The following is a 13,736-nucleotide window of genomic DNA, read 5'->3' as shown; positions in this document are numbered from 1 at the left end:
ACTCTGACAGGGTTAGGTTTCAGGCCTGAATTGAATTAGTACATGGATAGAGAGTTCCAGTATGTTATAACAAATAGTTTGTGTTGTATGTATGCATAATATGTAAGTGAATACATTATCTGATGTTCTAATAAACATTTTGGTTGGAATTGAGAGCACTTTACAATGTTTCTCTTTTAAATAATAACTGCCTTTTACATTCTTTGCTCATAGACTGTGGGCAGGTCACTGAAGACTTTTCTAGAGGAGATGGAACCGAGCCAATATGGTCAGGTACTGTACGTACAAATTGCTTGATTATATTTTAAAATTTAGTCTTATGCTGCTCTTATGGCTTGATTCTTTCTGGTGATTATTTTGGATGTTCTTATTTGTAAAGTATTTGAACTTCAGGTCACAAATAACCATGCACATACTGTCCATAGCTTTAAAGAAATTTAATTAAATTGAACATATTCTAAAAGTATTGCAGTTTTAGCTCTGCAATTCAGAAATTCTTTATTTCATTGCTCCTGAGTGTTTATTGTGACAAAATAATGGTTGCCATGCACTCTATAACAACAGTCCCAGAAATTAGATGCCCAAGAAAATTTAAACAACTTTTTTTTAAAGAACTTTGAGTGAAGGTTTTCAGTACAACTTGACATATAAAGAAAAAAACCCTTCATTTGTACCAAAATTTATCTGATAGCTTCAGAAGTCTAAATTGCCCACAGGGAAACAAAGTTTCTCTCTTATTCTGAAAGACCTCATAGCAGCCTTCCAGTACCTGAAGGGGGCCTATAGGGATGCTGGGGAGGGACTCTTTGTCAGGGACTGTAGTGACAGGACAAGGGGTAATGGGTTAAAACTTAAACAGGGGAAGTTTAGATTGGATATAAGGAGGAAATTCTTTCCTGTTAGGGTGGTGAGACACTGGAATCGGTTGCCCAGGGAGGTTGTGAGTGCTCCATCCCTGGCAGTGTTCAAGGCCAGGTTGGATGAAGCCTTGTGTTGGATGGTTTAGTGAGAGGTGTCCCTGTCCATGGCAGGGGGGTTGGAACTAGATGATCTTGAGGTCCTTTCCAACCCTAACCATTCTATGATTCTATGATTCTATGAGGTTTGACTACCCTTCCCACACCAGTCTAACTGGAGTAAGCCACCATAGCCCCTGGGAAATAGGCAGAAGAGCAACTTGAGTGCTCTCCTGAAAATGCCACCCATGACCAATTTTTTTTTTTTTTAATGAAGAATATATTTTTTTTTTTAATATTAGGGTTTTGCCTGTTAATTTCATTCACCTGCTTTAATGATGTTGTCTCAGCTGCAGGCACAGAGTTGATGAGTGGCAACATATGAGCACATACAGTGTGACTAACCAGCCCTCTTTGCTTGCAGGCGCAGGCTGTGTGAGGCCACCACAGGGATCCCGAGGCAATCCAGGACTGCCAGGAGCCACAGGTAACATTTTGCCTTCACCTTTCTTTTGCACATGTACTGTGTTTTGAGGAAGATCTTGCTAGATCAATTTAAGTTGAACCTTAGGAGGCATTGAGTTTTAGAAATTACAAGGGAGGACAACGTTAACTTAAAGCCAGCAGAGAGACCAAAGCAGTGTGAAGCCCAGGTGGCTGCACTGTTCCTGAGCTAATTCTGCCTTTGCTAATGAGTGTCAGCCATTAGCAAATTAAGAAAGAAAGGACAGCCCATTTGCTGTCCTCCACTGCAAGTAAGTGAAAGTGTACAGAAGGGGTCTACAGGCTTATAGGTAGAAAGTATACTGAGGTCTCCCACAGCTGACTGGACATCTCACACGGAAATTCCTGTCCCTTGGGAGCAGGTTGATAAAAGGTTGTAGTGGAGAGCTGTGGCAGATCCTTCTTAATATTCCTCCTCTTGTGATATACAGAGCACCTTCAGCAAGTGTGAGCCTGAAATCTTTAATCCAGGTCAGTGTAATGGGCCAGGTTGTCTGAAGCAATGCAGTTGCACTGTCTGTAGCCACGCACACCTTCCTTGCAGAGCTGATCTACCCTAGCCCAGAGGGACCATCTGGCAATCCTGGACCTCCCCAGCACTAAGGATTCCACACTTCTTTCCAAAAGGAAGAGGAAATGGTGCAGGGGACAGGGTCTGAAGGACTGTGTGAGATGGAATTGAGAGAAACACAGACAAGGATGCTGATTAGTCATAACTATTGACCTTGAAGAGGGAACCTTCACTGGTAGTTCCTGTAAGCTTATGTTCCTATAAGCTTATGTACTCCCAGCCAAAGCAATAAAGCTGGTTTGCAGTAAATCCTTCTCATGACCAGCTGGTAAAGGTACTGACAGAAACTATAACTGGGTCTTTCAGAGCTTGGTGAATGTAAAATTCTTGATGCAGCTATTCTTGTGCCTCCATGCTTTAGCCAATGTCAGAGATATGGGCTATAAATCTTAATGTCAAGTGTTTGGGGTTTTTTTCCAGCATAAGGTTTATTACGGCATGCATGGATTGATGGATCCATTTATCACAGACTAATGGATTTTAAAAGGGAACATTTGATCTCTGTTGAAAGATTATGTGTATCTCTAACCTATGTTTCCTTAGTCTTTAATGTTAAGGATAACAGGAAGTGATTCTATAGGTGCATAGCTAATAAAAAACAGACTAGGGACATGTAGGCCACCTCCGTAAGCTATCAGGAGAACTGGCTACCCAGGATTTGGAGAAGGCTGAGGTTCTGAATGACTTCTTTGCCTTGGTCTTCACTGGCAAAGGCTCTGACTGCACCACCCAAGTCTTGGAAGGCAGACACAGGAACTGTGAGAATGAAGACCCTACGCCCACTGTAGGAGAGGATTTGGTTCAAGACCATCTGAAGAACCCGAACCTACACAAGTCCATGGGACCTGATGAAATCCATCTGCGGGTCCTGAAGGAGCTGGCAAATGAAGTTGCTAAGCCACTGGCCATCATATTTGAAAAATCATGGCAGTCAGGTGAATTTCCCGATGACTGGAAAAAGGGAAATAAAACCCCCAATTTCAAGAAGAGGAAAATGGATGACCCAGGAAATTACAGACCAGTCAGTCTCATCTCTGTGCCTGGCAAAATCTTGGAGTAGATTCTCCTGGAAGGCATGCTAAGGCACATGAAAAACAACAAGGTGCTTGGTGACAGCCAACATGGCTTCACCAAGGGGAAATCCTGCCTGACCAATTTGGTGGCCTTCTGTGATGGGGCTATGGAACTGATGGACAGGGGTAGAGCAGTTGATGTCATCTACCTGGACTTGTGCAAAGCATTTGACACTGTCCCACACGACATCCTTGTCTCTAAATTGGAGAGACATCAATTTGATAGATGGACCACTCGGTGGATAAAGAACTGGCTGGATGGCCGCACAGAAAGAGTTGTGGTCAATGGCTCAATGTCTGGGTGGAGACCAGTAACAAGCGGTGTCCCTCAGGAACTGGTGTTGGGACCAGTCTTGTTCAACATCTTTGTCAGTGACATGGACAGTGGGATTGAGTGCGCCCTCAGCAAGTTTGCCAATGACACTAAGCTGTGCGGTTCGGTTGATATGCTGGAGGGAAAGAATGCCATCCAGAGGGACCTTGACACGTTTGTGAGGTTGGCTGATGCCAACCTTATGAAGTTAAGCATGACAAGTGCAAGGTCCTACACCCACACAGGGGCAATCCCAGGCACAGCTACAGACTGGGCAAAGATGAGATTCAGAGCAGCCCTGTGGAGAAGGACCTGGGGGTGTTGGTCAATGAGAAAATGAACATGAGCCGGCTGCAGTGTGCGCTTGCAGCCCAGAAAGCCAACCGTATCCTGGGCTGCACCAAAAGGAGCGTGACCAGCAGGTCGAAGGAGGTGATCCTGCCCCTCTACTCTGCTCTTGTGAGACCTCACCTGGAGTATTGTGTGCAGTTCTGGTGTCCTCAACATAAAAAGGACATGGAACTGTTGGAACAAGTCCAGAGGAGGGTCACGAGGATGATCAGGGGACTGGAGCACCTCCCACATGAAGATAGGCTCAGAAAGTTGGGTCTGTTCAGCCTGGAGAAGAGAAGGCTGCGTGGAGACCTCATAGCAGCCTTCTGGTATCGGAAGGGGGCCTATAGGGATGCTGGGGATGGACTGTTCATTAGGGACTGTAGTGACAGGACAAGGGGTAACAGGTTGGATATAAGGAAGAAATTCTTTCCTGTTAGGGTGGCGAGGCACTGGAATGGGTTGCCCAGGGAGGTTGTGAATGCTCCATCCCTGGCAGTGTTCAAGGCCAGGTTGGACAGAGCCTTGGGTGACATGGTTTAGTGTGAGGTAGCCCTTCCCATGGAAGGGGGTTGGAACTAGATGACCTCAAGGTCCTTTCCGACCCTAACTATTCTATGATTAATGCCTTACTTTGTTGTTAGATCAATGCTTCTGAAGGTTGTTTTCTTTGCCATCTTTGTAATTTTTTTCTTTTTTTTTTTTTTTACTTTGATGATTTGTTTATTATTTCATTCATATGTTTTTTATTTCAATGAATACAGTCAGATATAACTCCTAGCTGTAAGACTGTTGTAAAACAAGTGACACTGTTTTCATGTGGTCTATATTTTGTACTTTTGGTTAGCTCTTTAACAAATCTCTGTCTGTCTTTGTAAGCTTTTATGTTCTAGTAATTTTAAGATTTGTTTTTCCTCCCTTCCCTCCAAAAGCTGGAAAAGGTCCCTTGCTGAGCCCAGGGCAGAACTGTGTTTATAACCAACCACCTTTCAGCCTGAGAGAGTCCCGAAGCTGGAAACCCAGGAGAAACAGGAGACATTTTACAACTTTTCACAGCTTCTCGTTGCCATATATGTGTCAATCTAGTTTCCTGGGTCATTATTCCTACCCACATTCTCTGGAGTGACTCAAAAGCACCAACACCTCTTTTACACTATTTTCATTGTCTCCTTAGAATGATGTGGTTTTATCCACAAGATTTCCTGCCTTCTTTTCAGCCAGGATGGAGCTCTGCTATAGACAGTCAAGTCTCTCAGTGTACTGGGTCCTGGTGGCACCCAGTATATCAAGCAAAGAGTCATCTTTATAGTCTCACACCCTCATGTCCTTGTGCTCCTTTAAAATTCCTGGCAACATAGACAGCCCACCCTAATTTACATCCTTATTATTCGGTAGTCTCAAGACCTACATGACCGCTGTGGAAAAAAATGTTTTAAGTTTTCTGTCTCAAACGTACAGCTAAAGAGCTTGCAAACTAAACACTGGTCTAAAATAAAAACTTTTTCCTACTACTGTTTGGCATAACATGTTAACAGCAGCTAACATTGCATAATGAGCTACTGAAATATGCAGTAAGCAGTAGCTGCATTCTCTATCTGCTGCCTTTTTTTTTTTCTAGAATGGCTTTTTAATTAGTGCAATACTGAATAGAATGAATGAAGTCAGTTATTACACATGGACTAAGATGCTATTTCATTAAGAGGCATATTAGAATTTTTCACTGAGACCTGAAAGCCTAGGATTTTTCTTTTTAATTGCTTTCTGGGAAGTTATTGTTCATATAAGGGAGAGAACAATAGTCCTGTATGGCAGTGGGAAAATGCTATTCATGCTGCATTGGCTGTTTATGTGCACCTTAATTGCGGTCTTTTTAAAGGTTTTCTTCTCCCCTCCACAAATAACAGCTAAAACTGCAAAAATTATAGTTAAATAAGGAAATTCAGAAAACTGAAGTGGAAAAATGTATCAAAATTCAAGTGATGTTTTCTTTGGTTTCTCAGAGATGGAGAGAAATTTGCTTTCAGTGTAATAAAGAAATGAGTTGTAATTCATGGTGATGCTAAGCAACAGCACTTAAAATGTTAAAGCATGTTGTTGACCTTCAAGCCTGAGCTGAGAACTTAAAGAGTTTGAGGAGCTCAGGAGGGTAGGGAAACAAAGCATTCCACAGGAATTATTTTCAAAGAAAGAGCTTTACCAAATAATCTTGATCTTGGAATACAATGAATTAATGAGACTCATGTAGTAAAACTAGTGCAAAAAAATAAATATGTATAATTTTACAAACTTAAGAATCTTTTGCAATGCTTGCAGGTGTTCAGATGTTGAGAAACAGTAATATTTGTCCTTACCCAAATGTCAAATACTACAGTACAAGGAAGTGAGGTCTGATTTTACTTGTCAGGAGGTAACTCGGTATGAACATGAGTTCAGTGCCAGAGAAACACCTTTTCAGGGCACAGCCCTGCTTTAATGCTGAAACTATACATCTGTACTGTCATAAATATAGTAAGTAGAGTAGTTAATTTGTATTCTGTTTCCAGGATGATTAGATCCAACCTTTAGCCTTACATTTCTATTTTGTGGTTATCTAAACCATTCTGCTCTTGTTCTGTGATCAGTTTAGCCAGGAAAGGAAAAATTTGTTCATCCTACAGCATCTCATCTGCTCCTGTTTCCGTTGAGCATTCTTCTTTGACATTGCCTTTTGACTTCAAGATAAAAGCCTTAATTTACAAAATATTAAAAGTCTGTGAGCCTCATCATTTTCATCTGGTAGTCTCCATATCATTAGCCTTTCAGTCAGGTTAATCCATGTTTGTAAGAGCACTCAGCCTAGATTTTTGGCCATGTCTTGGGATCTTGAATACTGCTCAAGAGCTATGGTATAGTCCCACTAAATTAAAAAAAGTTTCATCTTTGCATCCAGAAACACATCATGGTGACATTTACCACTACCTTTTCTTATATTATATGCACATTTCTGGTTTGTTTTTTTCAGAACACAATTTCTTACTTTCTTTCATATAATTTAGGTGCAAAAGGTGCAAGAGGATTCCCAGGTGATCCAGGTCCAATGGGATTCCCAGGGCTAAATGGTACACGAGGTGATCCAGGTCGGGAAGGTTTACCAGGTCCTCCAGGTATCTTGAAATAGCTTGTCATTCTTTATATACTTTTGACCTCTTCACTACAGTTACTGGAACACAGAAACTTGGTTTCAGATACATTTTCATTTATCTTCCCTTCCATGTTAAAACAATAAACTGTTATACAAAACTGCTATTTTTCAAATCCAAAAGGATTTCCTGCAACTTCTGTAATGATGAAAAGTAAGAACACAGACACCAACCTTTTAAAATCTGCTTTATAGTGCAAAATTGTGAATGTCAGTAAAAGTCCATGAAATTCACATAGAAATAAATTCAGTAACAAGATATTTCAGATTCCAAATGGAATATACTCAGAACGATGATTCAGAAAGTAGGAAAACACTAGTATTTCTATTTCTATATAACTGCCAATTTCCACATTTGGTCAAATGTTCTTATAAATGCTACGTATTTTAAAAGCAAGTGTGTGTATATATAAACACTTTGATTCTGCATGTTTCTGCTAAGAACTAGGGGAAATTACAGTAATAGAAAAAGTGTTGTAATGGTGCATCTAGGATTTGAATGCCAACATTTATGGTGAACCCTGTGATGCCTACTCCTGGTTTTATTTGTAGGTTTTACTGGGCCCAGGGGAGACAGGGGCCCGAACGGTCTACCTGGACTGCAGGGACACCCAGGCCTCACAGGAAAATCTGGTGCTCCGGGAGCCACAGGACTGAAGGGGTTACCTGGCGACGCTTTAGGTGCAGCAGCAGGTTCCCGAGGGGATGTTGGGCTTCCTGGTTTCCCAGGGTTGAAAGGCTTGCCAGGAGATCAAGGAGTACCAGGAGTTAGAGGTAAAACTACTTCAAATAAAGAAATGTTTAAGTAAGAGTATGATATAAATGTAGGCAAATTATAGGAATGTGAGAGTAGTAAGGGACTGCCTGAGGATGTGTTGGAGGTACTGATGACCCCAGTATCAAATCCCAGTGCCTGATGATCTCCCATCACTTCACCATCAAGTGTTACCAATATGCTGATTATCCCCCTGCCCTGTTGTGGGAGTGGGAAAGAGTAGTAATTGTGTGACTAGCTCAAAGCAATGAGGTCTATCATAGAAGCCTGTATGGGAGACTTTTCTTATGATTTTCAATACAAAGAAAAGAAGAGCGTCATCTTAAATAAGTTGTTTGCAGTGAAGAGAACTGGTTTTACCTTCAGTAGAGCCACAGAGTGAAAAAAAGATGAAGACAGCTCTGTGGCGCTTGGCAAGTTTGAAAAAAGGCAGAAAACATAACTCTGAAAAGGGGAAGAAACTCAAGGTAAAACATGAATTGAAAGGGAAAGAAAATTGTGTGACTTTGTACCTTCTTCCTAAGCATTTCTGTAGAACTAAGTTTCCAGCAGTAACAAAAAGTAAGCATGGATAAAAGAAAAAGCATTAGTAGTTTGTCTCTTCTTGATTTATCTTACAGTTCTGAAAGAATGACTCCAAAAGAAAAGCATGTGAATTTTTTGTATATGATGTGGGTTTTTAGTTTTACATGAAGTGGCTAGTGCTTCCTTTATATCATCTATGCCAGTTATACTACTGGCCCCTCAGAACAAAGAGGTAAAGCCTGTATTCTGTTGTTGAGAAAACTCACCTTATGTGACCTTAGTTATAAAAACACACTTAACTATAGTCAAGGCAATGGACCCACACTGATGTAAAACCTGAATAAAGAGAAGCAGATCCACTCAGCCTGGATGTTAAGTGCCATGTACTCTTGAGCTCTTCTATGCTTCTGCTTTTCCAACCTGAATACAAAGCACGAATTAGCTTTTAAATCTTGGACACCCTCTTTGCTCTTACCTTGTAGAGGTGTAAATTTTCACCAAGTGCACTAAGTCATGTCAAGGCCTTTTTACATAAGAATTTGTAGGAATCTTGTAACAATGCCTTGTAATGACCTTACTTGAAGATTTCTGAATAACCCCAAACCAGAACCTATCTGCCTTAAATATTCTGATTTCTGCCTATCACATTTTAGAAAAGATACAGAACATTATTTCAGTGGTTCAGTCAGCTGCTTGATTTGATTCTTACAAAGATATATGTGATAAAGAGAGAGATCAGGAATTACAGAATTACTGGGGTTAAAAGTGGAAGAGACCTGCCCCATCTATATCCACCCAGTGCCAAATTGTTTCCATTCTTCTGAAAGAGCAAGTCAACCTTTCCAATAAAAATAGTGAGATCAGTATTGGTAATGTGAATTATTTTAAAACTAATGAGTAGTCTTTTAATTTGCTTTTCCTGCTCTCACTGAATTTTCAGAGGAAAAACATACCCTGAAAGACAAGTGCATACACAGAAGTGGTGATAATAATCTCTCTAGATATTTATGCTCTCTAATGCATGATTATGGTATTTTAGGAGCAGATGGTGTCCCAGGTTTGCCAGGACCCAAAGGAGACCCAGGGCCACAAGGTCTCCCTGGTTTGATGGGATTGCCAGGAACTCCGGGAACACGCGGATTCCCAGGGCCACCAGGAAACCCTGGGCCAGATGGTGGGCCTGGTTCTCAAGGACCTATTGGTGAGGAAGTATTGCTGTCCGGTGTCCCTCCTCCTGCCAGTTCTCTGTGGCAGGACAACTGTATGGTTTCCACAGCAGAAAGTTAAGCTTGGGATTGTGGCACATGCTATTCTTTTATTCCCAGCCAGAGAAATGACAGTAATAATGTAGACAGTGTGTCTGCAAATTGTACTGGTATCAGAGGTGGAAAGTAGGGGTGATGATGATCCTCGCTGGCAGAGCTGCTGCTTTTAGTTGTACAGCCACCTACCAAGCCAGGTCAGAGCTTGCTGGTGGCAGACTGGGAGAATGGAGCTACTAAATGAGGGAGTAGTTATGGAAGAAATGCTTAATTCCTGAAAAGGAGGGAAAGGTCCTATTGGGAGTGGGTACAGGACCAAGCTGGTAGCAAGTGTGGTTTGCATTGAGGAGCTGCTTTGTCTTTATAATCATATCTGCAGTTCTGAAAAAAGTACTAATGTTCTATCCTCAACACAAAGCTGGTAGGACAGCAGTTTTCTCCCCCTTGAGCTACCTTGTATCAAAATCATCATGTATGTCCAAACACTTTTTAATCTCCCCATTTGCATGTTCACATGGCAGGTCCACCTGGTGCTAGGGGAGAAGATGGTGAGCAAGGCTTTCCTGGCCCTGTGGGCATGAAAGGTCTGTCTGGTGACAAAGGCGAAACAGGTTATCCAGGATTACAAGGTGTGCCTGGTGTGACTGGTCCCCCTGGCATAAGCGGAATGGATGGTTTTCCAGGAGACAAAGGTGAGCACTGCACAGCCGCTTTGAAAAAAGTAGTGTTGCCTAAACCGGTTCTGTGCTGAGATGAAAAAGACACCTTCTCTGCTGGGCTACCTCTGTTTAAAATGGAAGAATTAGGATCATGTGCCTAATATATTCCAAAATCACTGTTATCCCCTGTGTTGTGCTTGGCAAAATGCTAGCTTCTGACATGCAGCCCTACTCAGAAGGGAAGTGGCTGTTTTACTTCTCCTTTTAAAAATTACACAGTATTTACTCAGTTGTCTGTTCAGAAGTCTTTCTCTTGTCCCAGTCCCTCTGGCTGTCAATGAAATTAGAGATTTTACCCAAACCTTTGCTTTGAATTTTTTTAAAGCTGGCTGTTTTATACTGAGCAACGCCAGACACAAGACCTCGATGTTGACTTTTACCAGGATACTAATCTTATGTATCGAGGTGAGATTTTCACCTGCCAGTCCCAGAAATGCTATCTATAGTGCATGTTGTCTACATTTCACAGGGACTACAGGGATTTTCAACAGTATTGAACTCCATGTGAAGCCCAGTCAAAGGCAAGGAAAGGAGTGGGACATGCCTATAAATGCATGTTAAAATTTCACCAGTTGGAAAGATAAGGTTTTTTTCCTAATACAACTCTGGAGTACTGATCACCTCTCATTCGGGAGGAATTAAGATCTATATGTTAGCATGCCCTGTGTAAAACAGCATCCTCTTGTTTGGAGAAAAGAAGTGTGGGATTTTGTAGTGAGAAAGGGCCAGCCAGTCCTAAACCCAAGATTTGTGTCTCTACATGTAGAAGAACAGGCTGACTTAGAAACCTTGTATGGAACTAGGTACCTTTCTCTAGCTTACACGTAGGAGAGGGGTTGAACTTTCAGAAGACACTAAGTTCTGGTCATCTCTACAACATCTCCTCCTGGCCAGTTGCAGCAGTTCAATGTGCCCCTGCTCCTCTCTACCTTGGGTGCCTGACCCAGAGCTGCAGATTGACCTAGACATCAAGGCATCCAAAAATAGATACTGCTGCACAGTTTTAACACCACTGTAGTCATGTGATGCTTAGTTTACAGACATCTGAGTGCAGTAACTGTTCTCTTCCCTATCTTTCTTTAAAGGTGCAAGAGGTTCACCTGGCATTGATGGTTTCAAAGGAATGACAGGCCTAAAAGGAAGACCAGGCATCAAGGGAATCAAAGGAGAATTTGGCCCACTGGGGGCTCAGGGCGATAAAGGCTCACAAGGAGCACGTGGTTTTAAAGGTATTTGCTTATGGGTGGTACCAGTGTGTTTGCTTTTCACATCTGGAGAACAATTTTACAAGGACACAAAGACAACGAAGACACATTTTTCACATGGTAAATTTAGCTCAGACATTCCTCCACCTATTTCACACATGGGCCTCTGGCTGAGAGGCCCGAGTTTTAGGCTCAGGGAAAGGTTACTTCTCTGTGAATCTTTACACGTTTAAGGTTGGAGACAGACATCTCATTATTCCGCTGAGTTCAAATAGTGGCACCTCTGGGCATATGCAGAGCTTAACAGAGCCTTTTCTCAGGAAGAGTAAGGTGTCTGGGGGAAAAAGATTCAGATTTTCTCCAGTTGCACTGCAAAGGTACTTAAGTACTCAGAAGAACAAGCAATTAAGTAGTTAAAATTCAGTAAAGTTTCAGCTGATATCATCATCAGTGAAATGAAAAGTGTAACTGAGTCCTCTTTTCTTTGTGCACTTTACCACACCAAAATGTTCTTTCTAGGGACCCTGAGATAGGTACTTAAGAAAATCTAGTCTGCAATTTAAACATTGCAAAACAATGCTCCCAGTAATTCAGGGGAGGTATCAGCAAACGGCAAATGTGAAAACAGCCCCTGTGAAGAGAAGTTTAAATATACTTCCTAGTGAACTTATAGAACTATAAGATGGTGTATGATCATAGGAGACAAGTCTGGGTGGATGGCCTGTCTCTGCAGCCCACAAAGAACTAAAGACAATCATGCAGTCAGTCTCTTTGGGTCCTTTATTCAGTATATTATTTACTGTTGTCACCAGTAACCTTCAAATCAAGAAAAGGAACAAAATAACTGGTAACAAATCCAAACACTTTCTTTTGCCCAAGGCATTTTGGCTGAGAGTTTCCCTTTCACTGGAACTAACCTACTTTTCTGTGCATTCTCCAGTGTGCTTTTTGGTTTCTTATAAACGCATGATACCTAACTGAACTGCTGAGAGGTAAATTATCTGTCACAAAGGAGTTTGGGTCCAGCTTCCCAGGACTGCAACTGTTTTTGTGGGGTTTTTAATGCTTGACTGTGCTGATGCCATGTTGTACTGAGACAGGTCAATGCAACATGGATTTTCCTTAGTTTGTGCAAGATTATCTATTAAACCCTTTTTGCTAAATTTATTCTTCTGCTCACTTTTTCCACCACAGTGCCACTGACTAACTTTTTGTTATGTGGTTGGTTTTTTACCCTTTAGGTGACCGTGGGGATCAAGGACCCCCAGGAGAACCCCCAAAGCTCAAGCCTAGCATGATGATGGAAGTTAAAGGTGAAAAAGGAGATGTTGGAGAAAGGGGCACGAAGGGATTCTTTGGTTTAAAAGGTCAGTGGTCACAGCAAAAAAAAAAAAAAACCCAAGCACATTCAGGATTATTGATTGGTGTCTTTTCTCAGTTACCATATTAAATATTCCCCACTCATCGTTCCACTGTGCTGCAGCCCCTCCCAGCAAAGTCTCTGACAGCAGAAGCTGAGCTCCTGGCTGCGTTTTACTGCATTTAGAGCCAAGGAAAGCTTTGTGGGGTTATGTTGTGTGCGTGTGTCCCTCCTTTTGGTACTAACACATTATGGTGACATGTTTTGAAAGCTTCTTACAAGCGACTGCATCTTAGCCTTCCTCAGTTTTAATAGTTTATGTCTTTTCTATTTTTCTTCTTCTTTGCCTGCAGGTAGCAAAGGAATGCCAGGTGTTCCCGGAAAGACAGGAACTCCAGGGTCCCCTGGGCATCCCAGCTATGTGGCTGGTGTGAAAGGAGACATTGGTGCGAAAGGGCTGACAGGTCTGAAAGGGTATCCAGGTCCATCTGGCTCTCCTGGCATCAGAGGCTTCCCTGGCACCACAGGAATCAGGGTAAGTTCATGCCCGTGAGGAAATAAAGGTGTCCTTGTGCTGGCATGCAGCTTCTCTAGGGAGTGCTTTCACCCCTTGACATGGTGCTGAACAGCTACAGTGAAAAGATAAAAATGCAATAAAAATTTAATAAATAGGCCAAATATTTTTGCTTGATCCCTCCAGTGTTCATCAAGCAGAGTCCTTTATCTTCCCATTGGGAGACATCCATATTTTAGCTGCCAGCTTTTTGCCAGTGAGGACCTACACAGTTCCTTCTAGGTCCCTGCAGACCTAGCTGTTGCTGTAGCTGTTGGTAAAATTTTTCTCAATGCTGAGTTTGCTCTTCCCTTTCTCCTGGGACTTATGGTACCACTGCCAAAAATAATTCACTGTCACTCATCTAACAGTAAAAGAGTCTAAGAATCTCAGCTCCTAGAGGATAATT

The 13,736-nt window shown here is 41.9% G+C and overlaps 1 protein-coding gene across 1 annotated transcript in view; it reads left to right on the top strand.

Moving 5' to 3' along the window:
- Nucleotides 1-13,736, top strand: part of COL4A2 (collagen type IV alpha 2 chain) — a 152,892-nt gene that overhangs the window by 123,171 nt on the left and 15,985 nt on the right. Inside the window, exons 26-34 of the mRNA XM_065677936.1 lie at nt 214-273; nt 1,381-1,443; nt 6,786-6,893; nt 7,481-7,702; nt 9,268-9,429; nt 10,012-10,182; nt 11,295-11,438; nt 12,656-12,781; nt 13,128-13,309. Of these exons, the coding sequence (XP_065534008.1) occupies nt 214-273; nt 1,381-1,443; nt 6,786-6,893; nt 7,481-7,702; nt 9,268-9,429; nt 10,012-10,182; nt 11,295-11,438; nt 12,656-12,781; nt 13,128-13,309 (1,238 nt within the window). The remainder of the gene's footprint in view (nt 1-213; nt 274-1,380; nt 1,444-6,785; nt 6,894-7,480; nt 7,703-9,267; nt 9,430-10,011; nt 10,183-11,294; nt 11,439-12,655; nt 12,782-13,127; nt 13,310-13,736) is intronic.

The sequence above is a fragment of the Lathamus discolor genome, chromosome 4 (assembly GCF_037157495.1).
Source record: "Lathamus discolor isolate bLatDis1 chromosome 4, bLatDis1.hap1, whole genome shotgun sequence".
Taxonomy (NCBI): domain Eukaryota; kingdom Metazoa; phylum Chordata; class Aves; order Psittaciformes; family Psittacidae; genus Lathamus; species Lathamus discolor.
This window is presented reverse-complemented; position numbering and strand designations above follow the sequence as displayed.